Source organism: Citrus clementina, unplaced genomic scaffold (genome assembly GCF_000493195.1).
Source record: "Citrus clementina cultivar Clemenules unplaced genomic scaffold, Citrus_clementina_v1.0 scaffold_1, whole genome shotgun sequence".
Lineage (NCBI taxonomy): Eukaryota > Viridiplantae > Streptophyta > Magnoliopsida > Sapindales > Rutaceae > Citrus > Citrus x clementina.
In genome coordinates, this window is record NW_006263303.1 from 18,051,014 (window position 1) to 18,066,693 (window position 15,680).

General features: G+C 34.9%; 2 protein-coding genes across 7 annotated transcripts; one reads left to right on the forward strand and one right to left on the reverse strand.

Moving 5' to 3' along the window:
• Nucleotides 1-1,522: 1,522 nt before the first annotated feature.
• On the reverse strand, nt 1,523-5,475 carry LOC18054204 (general transcription factor 3C polypeptide 6). 3 transcript variants are annotated; one of them, XM_006451855.2, is made up of 5 exons: nt 5,110-5,475; nt 4,184-4,312; nt 3,737-3,787; nt 3,178-3,229; nt 1,523-2,156 (listed from the first exon to the last, which is right to left on the reverse strand). In XM_006451855.2, exons 2-5 carry the CDS (start codon nt 4,307-4,309, stop codon nt 1,966-1,968), a joined length of 420 nt encoding a protein of 139 aa, XP_006451918.1. In that variant the 5' UTR covers nt 4,310-4,312; nt 5,110-5,475; the 3' UTR covers nt 1,523-1,965. The 3 variants fall into 3 exon arrangements, with proteins under 3 accessions (XP_006451918.1, XP_024033192.1, XP_006451919.1); XM_024177424.1 differs by having other exon boundaries at nt 1,523-2,153; nt 4,177-4,312; XM_006451856.2 differs by having other exon boundaries at nt 4,177-4,312.
• Nucleotides 5,476-7,192: 1,717 nt separating this feature from the next.
• LOC18054205 (ultraviolet-B receptor UVR8) lies at nt 7,193-14,565 on the forward strand. Of its 4 annotated transcripts, XM_024177425.1 has the most exons (8): nt 7,194-7,317; nt 7,394-8,166; nt 8,656-8,868; nt 9,133-9,243; nt 9,936-10,304; nt 10,415-10,522; nt 13,633-14,008; nt 14,316-14,565. In XM_024177425.1, the coding sequence occupies exons 2-7, from the start codon at nt 7,828-7,830 to the stop codon at nt 13,960-13,962; spliced, it is 1,470 nt and encodes a 489-aa protein (XP_024033193.1). In that variant the 5' UTR covers nt 7,194-7,317; nt 7,394-7,827; the 3' UTR covers nt 13,963-14,008; nt 14,316-14,565. The 4 variants fall into 4 exon arrangements, with proteins under 4 accessions (XP_024033195.1, XP_024033193.1, XP_006451921.1 ...); XM_006451858.2 differs by lacking the exon at nt 14,316-14,565 and having other exon boundaries at nt 7,195-7,317; nt 13,633-14,220; XM_024177426.1 differs by lacking the exon at nt 14,316-14,565 and having other exon boundaries at nt 7,195-7,317; nt 8,659-8,868; nt 13,633-14,220.
• The last annotated feature ends 1,115 nt before the right edge of the window (nt 14,566-15,680 follow it).

The following is a 15,680-nucleotide window of genomic DNA, read 5'->3' on the forward strand; positions in this document are numbered from 1 at the left end:
TGTTCGTCATATGTTTTATTTATTTATTAATGCCTTATTTTTTATGGTGTTTTTGTCACTGGCGCCTCTTTAAATCATCTGAAATACTTGAGACATTTTGAGAATTATTGTTTATATGGATAAATATGGCATGAGAAAGAAAATGATAATGCTTTTTTTTTTTTTTTTTCTCTGTGCTCCATAAAACATGCATCTTAGTTTGCATTTTTTTGTTCCCCTCATAGAATGTCATTTTCTTAACAACTATTATTTTTATTATTTTAAAAGGTTGATATTATGAGTTTTTACATAATTACATTAGCCATCAGTAATGTCATCTCTTGAATCTTTAAAGATTCCACCGTATCTCCTCTTTGCAAATTCCAAATTTCCATCTCACAAAAACAAGTAACGATACACATATATGTGGATATTTTCTTGTGCGTGTGTTAGCCCAACGAAAGGATTCTAATTATAATAATATTATCTTTCAATCAAGAAACAACAAAGAATGGTAAATCAACATAAAGATTTACAAATATAGATGGGTTTTAAATTTTTCAAATAAAGATTCAATTAACATTCAGTTATAAATTTTTAATGAGTTTAATTTAAGATAATATAAAAAAGGAGGAGATATACAAATTACAAAATTTACAGTACAAGAAAATTAGCAGATAATACAACCAAACAAACCATATACGAATTACAAAACAATTTGACTACTTTGAAAACACAGCTGAGAATACAACTAAACAAACCATATGCAACCACATACAATTTGACTACTTCCAATATGAAATACAATCTTGGAAACAGAGTCTTTTAACTACCCAAGGTTTTGATAAATTTTGTAACTGTGAAATTTCTTAAACTTTCATATTTGGATATGGGAGGAGAAGATGTGATTAACTACTTAGAAAATTCACGAATATAATATGTTTAAAAGTAGGTGGCAATTGGCAACAGCTATTCAATTGTTTCCATATATACACACACGCGAAGGGTTGGGGTACATTGCTTATTTATTGTCTTCATAAATTAAAAAAAAAATTCACGTTGTTCTCTATGTAAGTCATTAAAATGAATAATAATCTAATATCTAAAAGAATTGTATATAAAATAACTATAAACTTGTGTGTTTAAAATGTTGTCCTTTCAACGACTTGCCCTTGTATATATGCATTCTGTAAATCTACGATTCTATACCTTCCAGTTTCCACAGCCATATACTCATTATTTTCACTGAATCTCTTATCTCTTGGGTTCTCTTTCTCAACGTCCAATATTTTATTTTTTATTCGTTTTTTTTTTTTTTTGTAAAAGTGTTTCCTAATCTAAGATGAAACAAACAATGAAATAACAATTATCAATTATTAAAAAAAAAAAAAAAAAACTCAATGCTTTGTCTTTGAGATGAATATACGAGCTCAAGGCTTAAGAAATTAAAGAAGAGAATTAGGTAAAGTATAGATTAGTCATTTAGCGTTAACAGCACTTGAATGTTGTATATTAATTACTAGAGATATAATGTTGTGCGCATATCATTAGATACAATAGAAATCTGTTGAAGCTTTTGATTCCTTCCAGTTTCCAGTAGCCATGCACTTAATGTTACTGAATTAAATTGTATCTTATTCCAGGCAAAACAAGAAGTGAAGTAAAAAATATCAAATTTTGAAAATTTGAAGGTCTTTGTGATTGTGATGTATTTGCCACCAGACTATAGAAATTTGAACTAGAGAATTTAAATATATGAATCTTCTTTTCAACTGTAAGCATTCGGATCAAGAACTGACTGAGAATTATCCACATTGTCAATCACCGATCTCTCATGATTTCTCTAAACATCATACACAAAAACCAACAGGGCAGTGCAGATCACATCGTATCAAATTACTCGGGCATAATTATGCTTGATTATGGCCAACCAGTTTCTCTTCAATATACAAAGGTTCAGATTCCCGTGTCGAATTCCTGTAGATTTCAAACACTCGGTCCTGTTGTTCTGTTTTGAACATCACCGTCTAATAAAATCCTGAACTTTAGAATCTTATGAAGGCGGGCAACTGGTTTCACTTGCTTTCTTGGAGCTTGATTTGAATCTATTATGCATTTGCCTGAGAAAAGGTTCAGTTCAGATGATCCTGCCTCTTCATGAACCATAGGAGCAGCTTCTGCAAAGAAAATCTCCCATTAGCACAACTAAAGTAAGAGTAATGATATAACCACAAACTCTTGTACAAACTTATCTTGTACAAATTGATGTGACATGATAAAATTAGTTAAATTAAATATTTCTTGGCCCATATGATTTATTTATATTATTTTATATTTTCATTCAACCAATAAATTAATGTCACATCAGTTTGTACAAGATAAGTTTATACAAGCGTTTGTGGCTGTATCATCACTCCTAAAGTAAAACTTCATTTTGCATTTGGAATGTACAATAAATTTGAACATAATATAATAGTCCAAGTAGTAATAGGAGTTTTAGGAACCCTCTGCTTCATGAGAAAAAGTAATAAAGGATATAGTTGATGAACTTATTCGTTCATGGACTAGTACTCTGGTTTATCAACTGACAAGACATGCTTGATTCATGGTACCAACTATGCAATTCTAATTGGAGCAGGTACAAAAAGTGGCAAAATATTTTTACTATAAAAAAATAATAACATTGACTCAATACCTACAATTCACATTTGGTTCCCCTTTGCAGTCTATCAGGTTCCCGATCATTGAATGCATCAAAGGAATATCAACCAAAAAAGAAGACTGGAATGACTCCAAGACAGAATGATAAAAAGAAAACTGCAAATGGGAATGGTTGTTGGACTCATATGGATCTGGCCCCTTGTTTCGGAATCCTAAGGTTTTATGTCAGAACTTTCAACCAAAATTTGACAAGGGGAAATAACTGCAATGAACATCTAATGCAAATATAACAAGTTTGGTGGTAGGTGAATACAGAGACCAGGTAATCAAAAAACCAACTTGGTGCACATTTCGTGCTTATGTAATAGTGCTCTATGCACTTATTGTGCTAAACTAAAAATGCCTCCACAGACTTGGCAGTTCAACCAAGAACTTCAAAGAAGCTATATCAGGTTGTGGGAAATAGTATAAACATCTCTTCAAATTAGATTGTTGATTAGCCCATGTGAAGAAGAAAGCTAGAGTAATGTGTCTCACCATCTTCAGCAAAAGCAAAGCATGTTCCAATTGTTTCTTCATATTCGCCAATCTGAAAAGAGTGTGAATCAGACAAACTTAATTTCATTAAAAAAAAAAATTTAAACAATCCCCAATGCTTGGTGCGGTCATCCAATAGCAAAAGCAGAACAAACTGACTCTAATTAAAATCAAAACGTTCAACTTCACTCATTCTTATCAAGTTCTCTGGTCCTAATTCAAAATACAAGAAGACATATGTTCAATAGGTAGTGGTAGAGTTTAAACAACAACGAATTTAAGGAGAGAAAGAAGGAAAATGGAGCCAGAAAATCCCTTAGCCACCAGGAACAACTCTGTAGACCAAACAGTCATCCCGAGAAAATTGACTCTATTGCATGGATAAACTAGTATCACCATACTTAAATAAAGAGTTCTCTCATTTTCCATAATTATATAAAATATTGTACATAATATTTAAAATTTTCACTGATACATGTTTTGTGACCTCATATTTGGTTTAAGCATAGATGTAGTCAATAACAGGTAAAATACAGGACTTTACAAACATTCAACTCACCAGCTTTATTTTGTTGTCGATAACCAATACGGGATTCAAAGTGTCTAGACCCTGCAATGCAGGAGAAAAATTAATATATGACAGGCAGCAGAATAATCATAGGAAAAGTATATAAAGCATACAGAATATTGCACCCATAGAAGAATTAAGAAGCCGTTATCATCTACATTAAAGTAAACAGTGCAAATGTGTAGGAAAGCATACATGTAGCAAAAATACTAAAAGCTAGTAATTGAATAGGATCATCACCAAAATAACACCTCAAGCAATGAAACTACAAGTCAAATGCATGCATGCAAACTGTTTCAATCTGTTTAGCATAATACCTAATTTCAAAAGATAAACCCTTTATAGGCCAAACGTAATGTAACAAACTCAAAGAAAGAGCAAAAATTATTAATCTATGAGCGCACAATAAGTGTTTGAAAAAAAAAAATTACCACATACAGAAAGAACATAAGGCGCATTTGGTGGGATATCAAAATTTCCAGATAAAACATCAAGATCAAGCAAAGCAAATTCTTCTTCATCATCCTCCTCATGACCCTGCTGCTGCATTGCATTTGCATCCATCGCCTACACACAGGAACAAACAAGTACTTTTCAAGACTTTTTAAGAATTAAAAAAAAGAACAAAAATCAACATCCAAATAGTAAGCTACCCATTAAAGAAAAGTTAAAAAAACTTATACAAGAACGAGGAGTCAAATAGGGTGGGCAATTTGCGGGCTTGGACCCGGCTTTTACAGGCCCAGCCCCAAGCCCATGTATGCAGAAACAAGCCCAATCCCTCTGAAAGCCCGTAATCTTGAGAGGGCCTGGGCTTTTATTATATTTTATTATAAATTTTTAATAAAGCTATAAACATTAAAAAAAAAAGACTTAACTTATAGATGGTTATCCATCGCACAAAACACTAGCAACACAACATAATAAACTATAAATACTAATACAAAAAACAAACTAACCCAATATACCAGCAAAGTTTCTTTATTCTGTTAAATTATAAATATTACAATTTCAAATTTGTTGAAAATCTAAATGCATAAACATGTAATGCAATTTAAAAATCGACATTGATGCTTCCTAATCAAATAGTAACTTTATTGTGAAGATTGATTATTGCAAAATTAATACAGAAATTAATATTTATATAATCAAATTAACCAAACTGCAACTTTATAAACTATAATCACATTAATATTTATTGCAAAATTAATACAGAAATTAATAGGTATACAATCAAATTAACCAATATTGTAACTTTATAATCACATATTCACATTAACATGTATGTATATATAGATTCAAATTTAATACAATTTTTTTTTTCTACAAGAAATGAAAAAATCGAAAATGGGGATGATTTCTACCTCAAAGATCGCGTGGGTATGGTGTGTTCAAGCCAGAGTGGGTTCGCTGCTGTTGGCGTCCGTGCGTCGCGCTGCAGTCGCTGCTGGTGCCAGGTTCAACGCGTATTGGTGCTCGCGACTCGCGTGACTAGCTGGCTGCCTGCTGGGTGCTGAGCTCGCGGCTCGTGGTGCAGCGTGCTGGGCTTGCGAAGATCGGCAGTGATGGCTGCGAGTGAGGGAGTGAGGACTGAGGGTGTGGTTGTTGGCTGTGGATGCACGGTCGGCGGCTGGTGTGTGGTTGTTTTATTTAACCTTAGGCTACTGCTTACCAAGTTAGGGAGAATAGGTTACTGGGGTTTTCACTTTTGAATTTTTTTTTTTTTTGGGTTTTCGTTTCCTTTTCTTTAATTTGATTTTTTTTAAAAAATTTATATATAATAAAGCCCGGGCTTTTTACATCAGGCCCACTACGTGCGGACCTTAAATTTTTGAGTCCATATCCTCAAATTTAAGCCACGGGCCGATCCGGACTTTTTTAACAAGCCTAGAGTCAACCAATACAAAACGAATAGTGCAACTGCAGCACACAAAGTTAATTTTGAAGTATGAACACTAAAACAAGAGTATAAAAGAGGGAAGGAACAGAGAATTTCCACAGGCTGCTATTCCTGAGTTAGGGGGTTCTGCGATAATTTACGTGTATGGGGGAAAATTTCAAGTTTGCTGTAACGATTTTAAGCAAATAAGAACAATTGGAAAATACTCTGGGGAGAAGAAGCCTATAAATAACACAAAGCAAAAGGGGCTGGAATAAAAGGCCCAAATGTAGCCCAATGACAGGCCCATACTATTGAGGATCGATGTCCCAATCTAAAAGCCCAACATTGACTAAGGCTAACGTGGTCTCTTTTTATAAGTTTCAAAAAGTAAATTTTCATTAATTTCATTAAACCTAATTTTCGCTTCTTTTATCACTGGTACAATTTAATTCTTTGTTATTAATTAATAACTACGTTAGTTTCAATGTAAAGAACGTCCTTCCAAAGACTCAACTACATTATTTGAAAATTTTAACATTATTTTTAAAATAGTTTTATCTTGAGAATAAGTGTGATTGTAACAATAGGACAATATATCTTCAAAAATAAAGGTCAATTGGGGCTAGCTACCTCACAACATTTATTTGACTTAATTACTAAAACTTAAAAAAGAAATACAATAAAGGGTTATTTCCACCTAACCCCCAAATCTTTCAACATTTTCCATCTTGCACCCAAACTTTTCAATATTTTTCATTGGGCACCCAATTCCGTTAATTTAACCGTTATTTTTAACGGAGCTATTTGAAAGTTAATGAAATGTCTGAAATACCCCTTATCTTGAATTAGAAAAGAATTAAATGAGATAAAATATTAATCTAATAATTAATATTTACATTAAAAATTCTTAATCAAAAGTAATTAATAATAATCCCATCAATTAATTTATCATTATTAAATAATATTTAGGGTATGAACTTCTAAATTTTTCCTTTGACCGTTAGAATAAATAGTCAAATTAACGAATTTAATTATGGATTGAATATTGTTGAAACATTTAGGTGTGCGGAGAAATATGTTGAAACATTTGGGGACATGACGGAATTAACCCTACAATAAATAAAGAAATAAAAGTACTTAAATTAGCCACTAAGGAAATGACTTGTCAGTAGACCGTCACTGCACGACTAGGTCTATGCTTTTTTCGCGCGCCACCGGCCCTTGATGCGCGCCAAAACTTCAACCGTTCCGTTAACTCTGACACGTGTCAAATTTTTATCGCGTTTACACGAATTCCTCTACTCGCACATTAACTACTTCTTTCCTGAGGCGTTGATCAAGTAACACATGACGTAACTCTCGTCACTCTCCTACTGTTTCATCCACGTGGAGAAATGACAACCCACCACGTGTCACACTAATACTGACAGAACCAGTTAAGAAACCAATAAACGACGAGCCGAATCAACTTATGACGGCTACAGTGAACTTTTTCTCTGTCCACGTAGATTCCTTCTTCGGTGCTCAACCAAACGACAACGACGTATTGTCGTATAAAAGGACTCCAAAAACCCTAACTTTTCCAAAATCAATTCGCAATTTTTAATCCTCATTTCGCCATTTTTCGGTTAATGCAACAAGTAAAAGTAGAGTTCAGCACCGAAAAGCAACCAATTATTGCTTTTTATCGGTAAAGCTTCAAACTTGTATTATAATTACTCTAATTTCGCTGCCATTTGTCTGATTCATCTGTGCTTAATTTGCAGGTGAAGGGGTCTGAATTTTTCTCGTATTTACTATAATTTCATCTCAGGACGTGGTTTGGGAAACTGTGATTGGTTTGGTCTCTTCTGATGTTTTGTTATTTCCGATCAGTGTATCAGTCATTTGTAAAGTTGGCATCTAGGCCCCCATTATTGAGCTCAATTTCATATGCTTTTCTTCTCTTTGATGTTTTCTTTATTTGTTGTATCAATTGCCTTAGATTTCGTCTAAAAATTTGATCTTTGACTTATTATTGTAATCCATAATTTTCCCTCAGTGGCTTTGAATTTGTTTACTTCCAGTCTTATTGGTTTTACTAGAGTTTTTTGAGGAGCATAATTATCTGGTGAGTTGAAGGTGGGCAATTTTGAGCTCCATTTGTCGATTAATTGTTGAGGTGTCTTTTTGGAGTTGGAATAGTGAAAATTGTTGCGAAATGGCTGATAGATATAGGTTGTTTTCGATCGAGGAATTGCCTTCTCATTTGATTTTTGAGATTTTGACCTCGGGCCGGCTTTCTGCTGTTGACCTTGCACATTTAGAGTTGACTTCTAAGACATTTGGAGGAAGTCATGGGTTGTACCCCCAAAAATTTCGGTCGTTGGTGGATTTAGCAGCATCTCAGCTTTGTGCATTGCACAGCATATATGCAGGGATGAGTAGGAATGTACAAATAGAGCTCTTGAATCGGTGTAATGGGAATTGGAAGCGGGTTTTGAGGTTCTTGCAGTCCGTGGAGCATTCATCTGACATTGTCGAAACCTCTGCAGGCAATGTACTATTTCTTTGATATATTTGCTTTTGATTTTGATTTTGATTTTTGAATGAATGATTATAAGCTCATTTGCAACTTAGGTTTTAAAAGAACAAAGTAGCAGTTTCATTTTTGAACATATCGCGCATCTATGCTGATAAGTTTTGTGATTGGAATCCCAGTTAATTATGATATTCTACTTATTTCTTTGTCCAATTTTATTGGATGATGGTCGCATCAAAGAATTAGGAAAAATGAAATTTCATTAGTAAAAGACTTAAAATAACTTGGATGATAATTTTTTTATTGCATTCCCTGAGAATGTTATGAAGTGAAAACTCAACAGAATTTGCAGAGATAATGCTAGTTCAACAGAATAGCATGTCATTCGAATGTTTCATTTTCTTATGCTATTCTTTCCTGCTTGTTATTTATCCCTACCCTTCTTTCTTGTTCGATATACACTTGCAGAAGAGTTATGTTTTTATTAATTGTTATGTTTTTCCTCAGCAGAAGCAGATTACAACTGGAAGATATCACACATTGCTTATCAGTAATTCATCGGTTTTCTCTTGTGGTTCTAGTCTCTGTGGTGTTCTTGGTCATGGTCCTGAAACAACACAATGTGTTTCATTTACCAGTATTAATTTTCCATCTGCTGCACATGTGGTCCAAGTCTCAGCCTCCGAGAATCATGCTGCTTTTGTTTTGCAGTCTGGACAGGTTTGTAATTTTTTCTTCAGCTGGTGTTGCTTTTGATTGTTGAATGTATGCTATATAACATGCTCTGGAAATTTTATTTTTACATAGTCACATGCCATAATTATACAGGAATTTTCGAATTCATTCTTTCTTGCAATTCTAATAAAGCTGAGTTCTGTTTCTCATATTGTTTAAACTTCTTTGTACACCATTGCCTATGGGTTACAGATTTCAAGCTGATCCATACCTTACTCTATTGGTTCTGATTTCCTGTTATAAATGTAGGTTTTCACATGCGGAGATAATTCATCATTTTGCTGTGGTCATAGAGATACAAACCGCCCCATATTTAGGCCTAGGCTTGTAGAAGCACTGAAGGGAGTTCCTTGCAAGCAGGTAGAGTTCACATCACTACTGTTATATTGTGAATTAAATGTTTGTTAAGATGGATGGAGTTTCATTATGATACGAAAAGCAAGAATCATATGAGAGTTGACTTTAGGTCAAGGCTTGTGTCTACATGTATAATTGCTTCTTTGTCCTTTGATATCAATAAGGATGGCATTGGGAATTATTGATACTGCTCTAGTATTCTGTGTTTGTAATGATCCTCCGATAGGTAATGGCCATGGTTTTTACAAATTCTATCTTAGCTCTGTGTTTGTAATGATCTCTCTGCTGTATTTGACATATACGACACAATACAGGAAAGTAGTTGTTGATATGTTTTAACTTCCCATAGGATTTCTGCTACTAAGCAGTTCAAGACTTCAGAAGCCAAGTTTTGCAGTGATACAAATGGACCTTATTGAAGGTCTCAAAGCCTGAGTGATTGTTTATATACTGCTGCATCATTTTATTTACATATTGAAGACATGTTTAGAAGTGGAGACGAAAAATCAATGATGACCTTAGAGTGGGTTTTAGGCCTTCCTTTCATACTAGATCAGTAACCTCATCTCTATCTTATGTGATTATGGTTGTTTATTAGTGATTTTCAACGAATTCTTCTTTTCCACTTTGCAATTGTAATATCATTATTCTACCATGTTTTGCGTCAAAATTAAAAGGATAAATGTATATTTCAGGTCACTGCAGGGCTTAATTTCACTGGTTTTCTCACAATACGAGGTCATGTCTACACATGTGGGAGCAACACCCATGGGCAGCTTGGTCATGGTGACACTCTAGATAGGCCAACACCAAAAAGCATTGCACCGCTTGAGGAAGTTGGCTCTGTTGTTCAGATTGCAGCTGGTCCAAGTTATATGTTGGCTGTAACTGGAAATGGGGTAGTTTACTCCTTTGGTTCTGGTTCTAATTTCTGTCTTGGACATGGAGAGCAGCATGATGAGCTCCAGCCACGTGCAATACAGACATTTAGGAGAAAGGGCATTCATGTTGTTCGTGTCTCTGCTGGTGATGAACATGTAGTGGCTCTTGATTCAAGTGGATATGTTAGTCTCTGCTCCTAGACGATTTATCTTTTGTATTTTTTGTTTGCTTATCTCTTTTGAGTGCTTGCTTTTGGCAATCCTTTTGTAACTTTCTTCTCCGCTGGCTGTAGGTATATACTTGGGGCAAAGGCTACTGTGGTGCATTAGGCCATGGTGACGAGATCGATAAGACTCTTCCAGAACCCTTGAGCAGCCTCAAGAGCCACCTTGCTGTGCAGGTTAAGTTCATTCGTAACTTTTATTATTCTTGATTGAGTATAATGAATGAATTTATTGTTTCTCATTTATTAAGAACATTGCATGTCCTAGTTGTTATAACAAGGCAGATGTAACTTGTAAGAATTGCTTGAATCAGAATAATCATTTGATTCCTTCCAATTTCGATCTCTTGAACATATCTAGATGGATCTTTTCCTCCCAGCATAAGATCCTAGAAAATGTAGATACTATAGTTCCAAATAGTGGGTTTGGTATTTTACTTTTGCTTGCTCATCTAGTCAACCTAAGGTGCTTCCATTATCTTGGTGAATAGAGCTATCATTACTCCATTAATCAGACTCTAGTTGGAAATTCCTGATTATCTATTTTGTGGGTTATAGCTTCATACTTGAGTTTACCTTCCTTCTTCTCTATTAGGATTTTAAAAAGAATAATTTGGACCAATTGATAACTAAAGCACTACAATAAAACCTATACAACCCATTCGATTCTTGACTATGAGAAACCACTAGAGAACTTTTGGCACATTGCTGCTGCTTTTAAGCATGGCCAGAGAACTGCCCCATTCAAAAAGTCTAAGATTACTCGTGATAATCTACAAACCTTTTAGTCCAAGTTTTCTCAATATCAATGTCTCATTTATAGGTAATTGGCTTTCATTTCATTTTGCCTGGTGAAGTATAATTTTACTTTTCAATTTTTTGGCACGGGCTAGACCTGGTAAGATATTATCCACTTTGGGCCTTAATAAGGCCTGCATGGTTTTGTTTCAAGGGCGCCCATGCACCCCGAAACGCGTCTTGCCAATTAAGGTGTGAATTACCCCTTATAAATCAAGCATCTCTTCCGTACTTTGTCAATGTGGGATTTTCCTAAGATGTTACATACAACCTCCTTAGGGACTCAGCGTCCTCGCTGAAGTTTGCCCCACCATCGTTCAAGAGGACACGCGGAGCTGCTCTGATATCATATGTCATGACTCAACTCAGGCCTGATAAGATATTGTCCGCTTTGGGCCCTAACAAGGCCCGTATAAGTTTTGTTTTTAGGCACCCATGCACCCCAAAACGAATCTTGCCAATGGAGGTATGGATCATCTCTTCTAAACCGAGCATTTCTCCCGTGTTTCGACGATGTGGGATTTGCTTAGGTTGTTACATATACCCTTTTTTAGGAACTCAGCGTTCTCGTTGAGATTTTTCTCACCATCGTTAAGAGGACACGCGGCGCCACTTTGATATCATTTGTCATGATCCAACCTAAACCTGGCAAGATATTGTTCACTTTGGGCCTTAACAAGACCTGCGCAGTTTTGTTTCTAGGGCGTCCATTTACCCCACCACTTTCTCCAATTTAACCGAACTTTAATCATTCAACATATTTACTAACATAAAATAATGTATTGTATAAAATACATATAAAAAAAATAATCAAAATGAAACTTTAATCATTCATTTACATAAGTAAAAAATATTTTATTTATAAAATACATGTATAAAAGAAATGGAAAAAAAAGAAGAGTATTGACAAGTTTTGGAAGCTAGGGCAACTTTATATAGATGAGATAGTGAGATTACACAGAGTGCCAGTGACCACTATTTCAAATAGAGATCCACGATTCACCTCTAGTTTTTGGAGTGGTTTGCAGAAGGAATCTGGGATGGAGTTAAGGTTCAACACTGTCTTTCATCCTCAAACCGATGGACAGTTAAGAAAGACTATCCAAACTCTTGAGAACATGCTACGAGCTTGTGTGTTGGACTTAGGACGTAATTAGGAAGAATATTTGCCTTTAGTGGAGTTTGCTTACAATAACACCTTCTACTCTAGCATAGGCATGGCGCCTTTTGAATCTTTATACGGACGGAAGTGTAGGTCACCTATTTGATGGGACCAAGTTCGTGAAACGAAAACTATTGGGACCAGAATTAATTCAGATTACTGCTTAAAAAATTAAGTTGATACAAGAGCGTCTCTATAGCTCAAAGTAAGTAGAAGACTTATGCTGATCGACGTGATATGGAGTTCCAAGTTAGGGATTATGTTTTCTGAAAAGTCTTACCTTTGAAAGGAGTTTTATGTTTTGGGAAAAAAAGTAAACTTAGCCTTAGGTTTATTGGGCCTTTTGAGATTCTGGAGAAAATTGGCACAATGGCTTTGCCACTGAGCCTTTCAAGGCTTGACGATGTGTTTCATGTGTCGGTGTTGAGGAAGTACATTGCTGATCCTTCTCATATCTTGGATTACCAACCTATTCGGATCTCGAAAGATATGTCATACAAGGAGCAATCGATGTAGATTTTGGACAAGAAGGAACAAGCTTTAAGAAAAAGAGTTATACCTTTAGCAAAAGTTTATTGGGCAAATCATTCTGTGGAAGAAGCTACTTGGGAACCAAGCAGAGATTAAAGAGAAGTACCCTCAGCTTTTTCAAGAATAAGATAAGGTTTTAAATCTCGAGTACGAAATTTCTCTTAAGGAGGGGAGAAGTTGTAAAACCTAAAATTTGTTTCATTTTTTTTTATATATACATATTTTATAGAATAGAGTATTTTATACTTATAATATGTAAGTGAATGATTAAAGTTTCATTTCGATTATTTTTCTTTTATATGTATTTTATAGAATATATTATTTTATATTAGTAAATATGTTGAATGATTAAAGTTTGGTTAATTGGTGGAAGTGGTGGGGTGTGTGAGCTCCATAAACAAAACAGTGCGGGCCTTGTTAAGGCCTAAAGCGAATAATATCTTGTCAGGTTTGTGTTGGGTCATGACAGTATTTTTTTAACCTGCGTATGGTTGATGTCTTGTAAACTCGAGCAAGTCAAAATTGGCATGCAAATGTTGTTAATGAGCCTCAAGGCAATGCGGTTGCATGAAACCCAAGTTTGCTTTGTCGAGTTTCCTAGGTTTCCTTCCGCTATATAAAAATATAGCCAGCTAATTAAAAATAAAGTTAATATTATTAGCTGGGAACACAAACTGTCATGCAATGCATTGGCAGGCTCAATGCTCTTACTGACTGAGGGCAGGCTTTAGATATTTCTCTCAATGCTCAATGTTGAGACTGCTTATCACTGACTTTTCTCCTTCACATCTTGTAGGTCTGTGCAAGAAAGAGAAAAACATTTGTCCTGGTTGATACTGGTTCTGTGTATGGCTTCGGATGGATGGGCTTTGGAAGCCTTGGGTTTCCAGACAGGGGAGTGTCAGATAAAGTGCTGAGGCCCAGAATCCTTGATAGCTTAAGAGCTCATCATGTTTCTCAAATCAGCACAGGTCTCTACCACACTGTTGTAGTCACTGACCGGGGACGACTATTTGGGTTTGGAGACAATGAGCGAGCACAACTTGGGCATGACACTTTGAGAGGATGTCTTGAGCCAACTGAAATTTTTATTCAAGAAATGGAAGAAGACACAGGTCTTGCTTGACAAATTGGGTAATCTGCTACAAGTTGCTATGATCTGCTTTGCGGAGGTTAGTTTGTGGTATTGTTATGTTGATGAATGATAAGATTATTTCCCATCAGCTTTCTTGTAAAATTTCATTAACTTGTAACCTGAGTGCAGTGTAAGTCACTGTTGTATTAAGGAAAAAAATGTTGCACGCGATAGTTTCTTTTGTTCTTTACCTTTGTTGTGAACTATGATTTTTAGTCGTCAAAGTGCAAAGAATTTCCATTGACTTTATATTTCTTTCTCCTGCTTTTCGTCTATCAACTGATGTCTTCTCCAATTTTTTGTTGTTTCTATTCTGCTAACTAGCTTTTAAGTGGTCCTTGTAGCCTGAAAGAGAAGGAGAAAAAGGAAAATGATCTATGGTTGGAATCTCGCCAAGAATGCATGAATAATTATTGTTGGCTCTTTTTTTTTAATTTATTTTTGCTTTCTGGAAATACTGCAAACAAATGTACTACAGTTATAAGGTTTTCCCTTCTCAAATAAGCTTGTTATTATTTTATACTATCAAAAATCAATGTGAAATATATCATAACTAAGAAAGTTGTGCTTTTGCATGATTCCAGAACATTGGAGCTTGTAATTTTTTTTTTTTTTGGGTTTTCTGAATTGAGAAGCACTTTTTGTTATGCTTTTAACTGAACATCTCTATCATGTATTGATGTAGTGATTCTGCCTGGCCAATTAGTTGCTTCTTTGTAGATTCTTTAGCCCTATAACCTTGAGATTTGTCATAAATGATTTGGTCTTTGAATCTGAGTAACTGACAAACCCTTTGCATCACTGGGGATCATACCTGCATGGATGCAATTCATTCATATTCTGTATTTACTTTAAATGATCCTGTCATGTGAATTGTGATCCCACCCACCTTCACAATTTTATGTGAACTTAATGCCAAAAGTAACGGCCATCAGCTCAGAGAACCTGCTGATTATTTGAACTCAGACCTATAACAGATTAGTGCACTTATGACTTAACTGGGTAGATTAGGTAGATTGGTGGAGCATTCAAGTATTTTCTGGTTGAGAGCTGGTTATGGTATCCTACTTTCTAGAGATATGACGATTTGTTTCTTGTTCGATTACATTTTCTGCAAAAATGCTTTCATATATATATATATATAGCTGTCAAGAGTGCCAGGTGCTTTTTGTAAAAGCATTCCAAGTATTTCTCAAACTACAAAAATAGGAAAAATATTTGGTTAACTGAAAATACTGTTGTAAGTTTGTTATTACACTATTGGATCTTGCTTTCTTCTCTGTCGGCAACATAGATTATTGAGCGAGCCACCTTGATGTTTTGTTTGTTAAGAAAAACAAAAAACCCAAGTAGGCATTTCAGTTACATATCTTTTTCATAACTTGCATCTTCTCAGAAAATATCCACCGCCACCAATCAGTTTGATAACAACCCAATTCTAGAAAGAAATTTTTTATTATCATTTTCTCTCCTGTATTCATGATTGTTTCTTTCCTGATACTTGCATCTTATGATCCTGTTTTGATTTGATCAGCATCAGATAATGACCCTTGAGATGTTATATATAATATGTCAAAAATAACTTGCGTGTGCTTTGAGAATTGCTGACGGTGAAAAACATTTATGCTTATGCCATTCAAGCATTTTCCACAACTCAGCATGTGGGACAAGTGGCTTTGGTATCTGTATCCGGACTTGCAAAAATTGAC

Coding starts and splice junctions, on each gene's coding strand:
- LOC18054205 (XM_024177425.1), top strand. CDS start 7,828: ATGGCTGATAGATATAGGTTGTTTTCGATCGAGGAATTGCCTTCTCAT. Junction 8,869..9,132: donor TTGTTTTGCAGTCTGGACAG/GTTTGTAATTTT, acceptor TTATAAATGTAG/GTTTTCACATGCGGAGATAA. Junction 9,244..9,935: donor AGGGAGTTCCTTGCAAGCAG/GTAGAGTTCACA, acceptor TGTATATTTCAG/GTCACTGCAGGGCTTAATTT.
- LOC18054204 (XM_006451856.2), bottom strand. CDS start 4,305: ATGCAAATGCAATGCAGCAGCAGGGTCATGAGGAGGATGATGAAGAAG. Junction 3,788..4,176: donor TTATGTTCTTTCTGTATGTG/GTAATTTTTTTT, acceptor CCTGCATTGCAG/GGTCTAGACACTTTGAATCC. Junction 2,157..3,177: donor CTTTGCTTTTGCTGAAGATG/GTGAGACACATT, acceptor TTTTCTTTGCAG/AAGCTGCTCCTATGGTTCAT.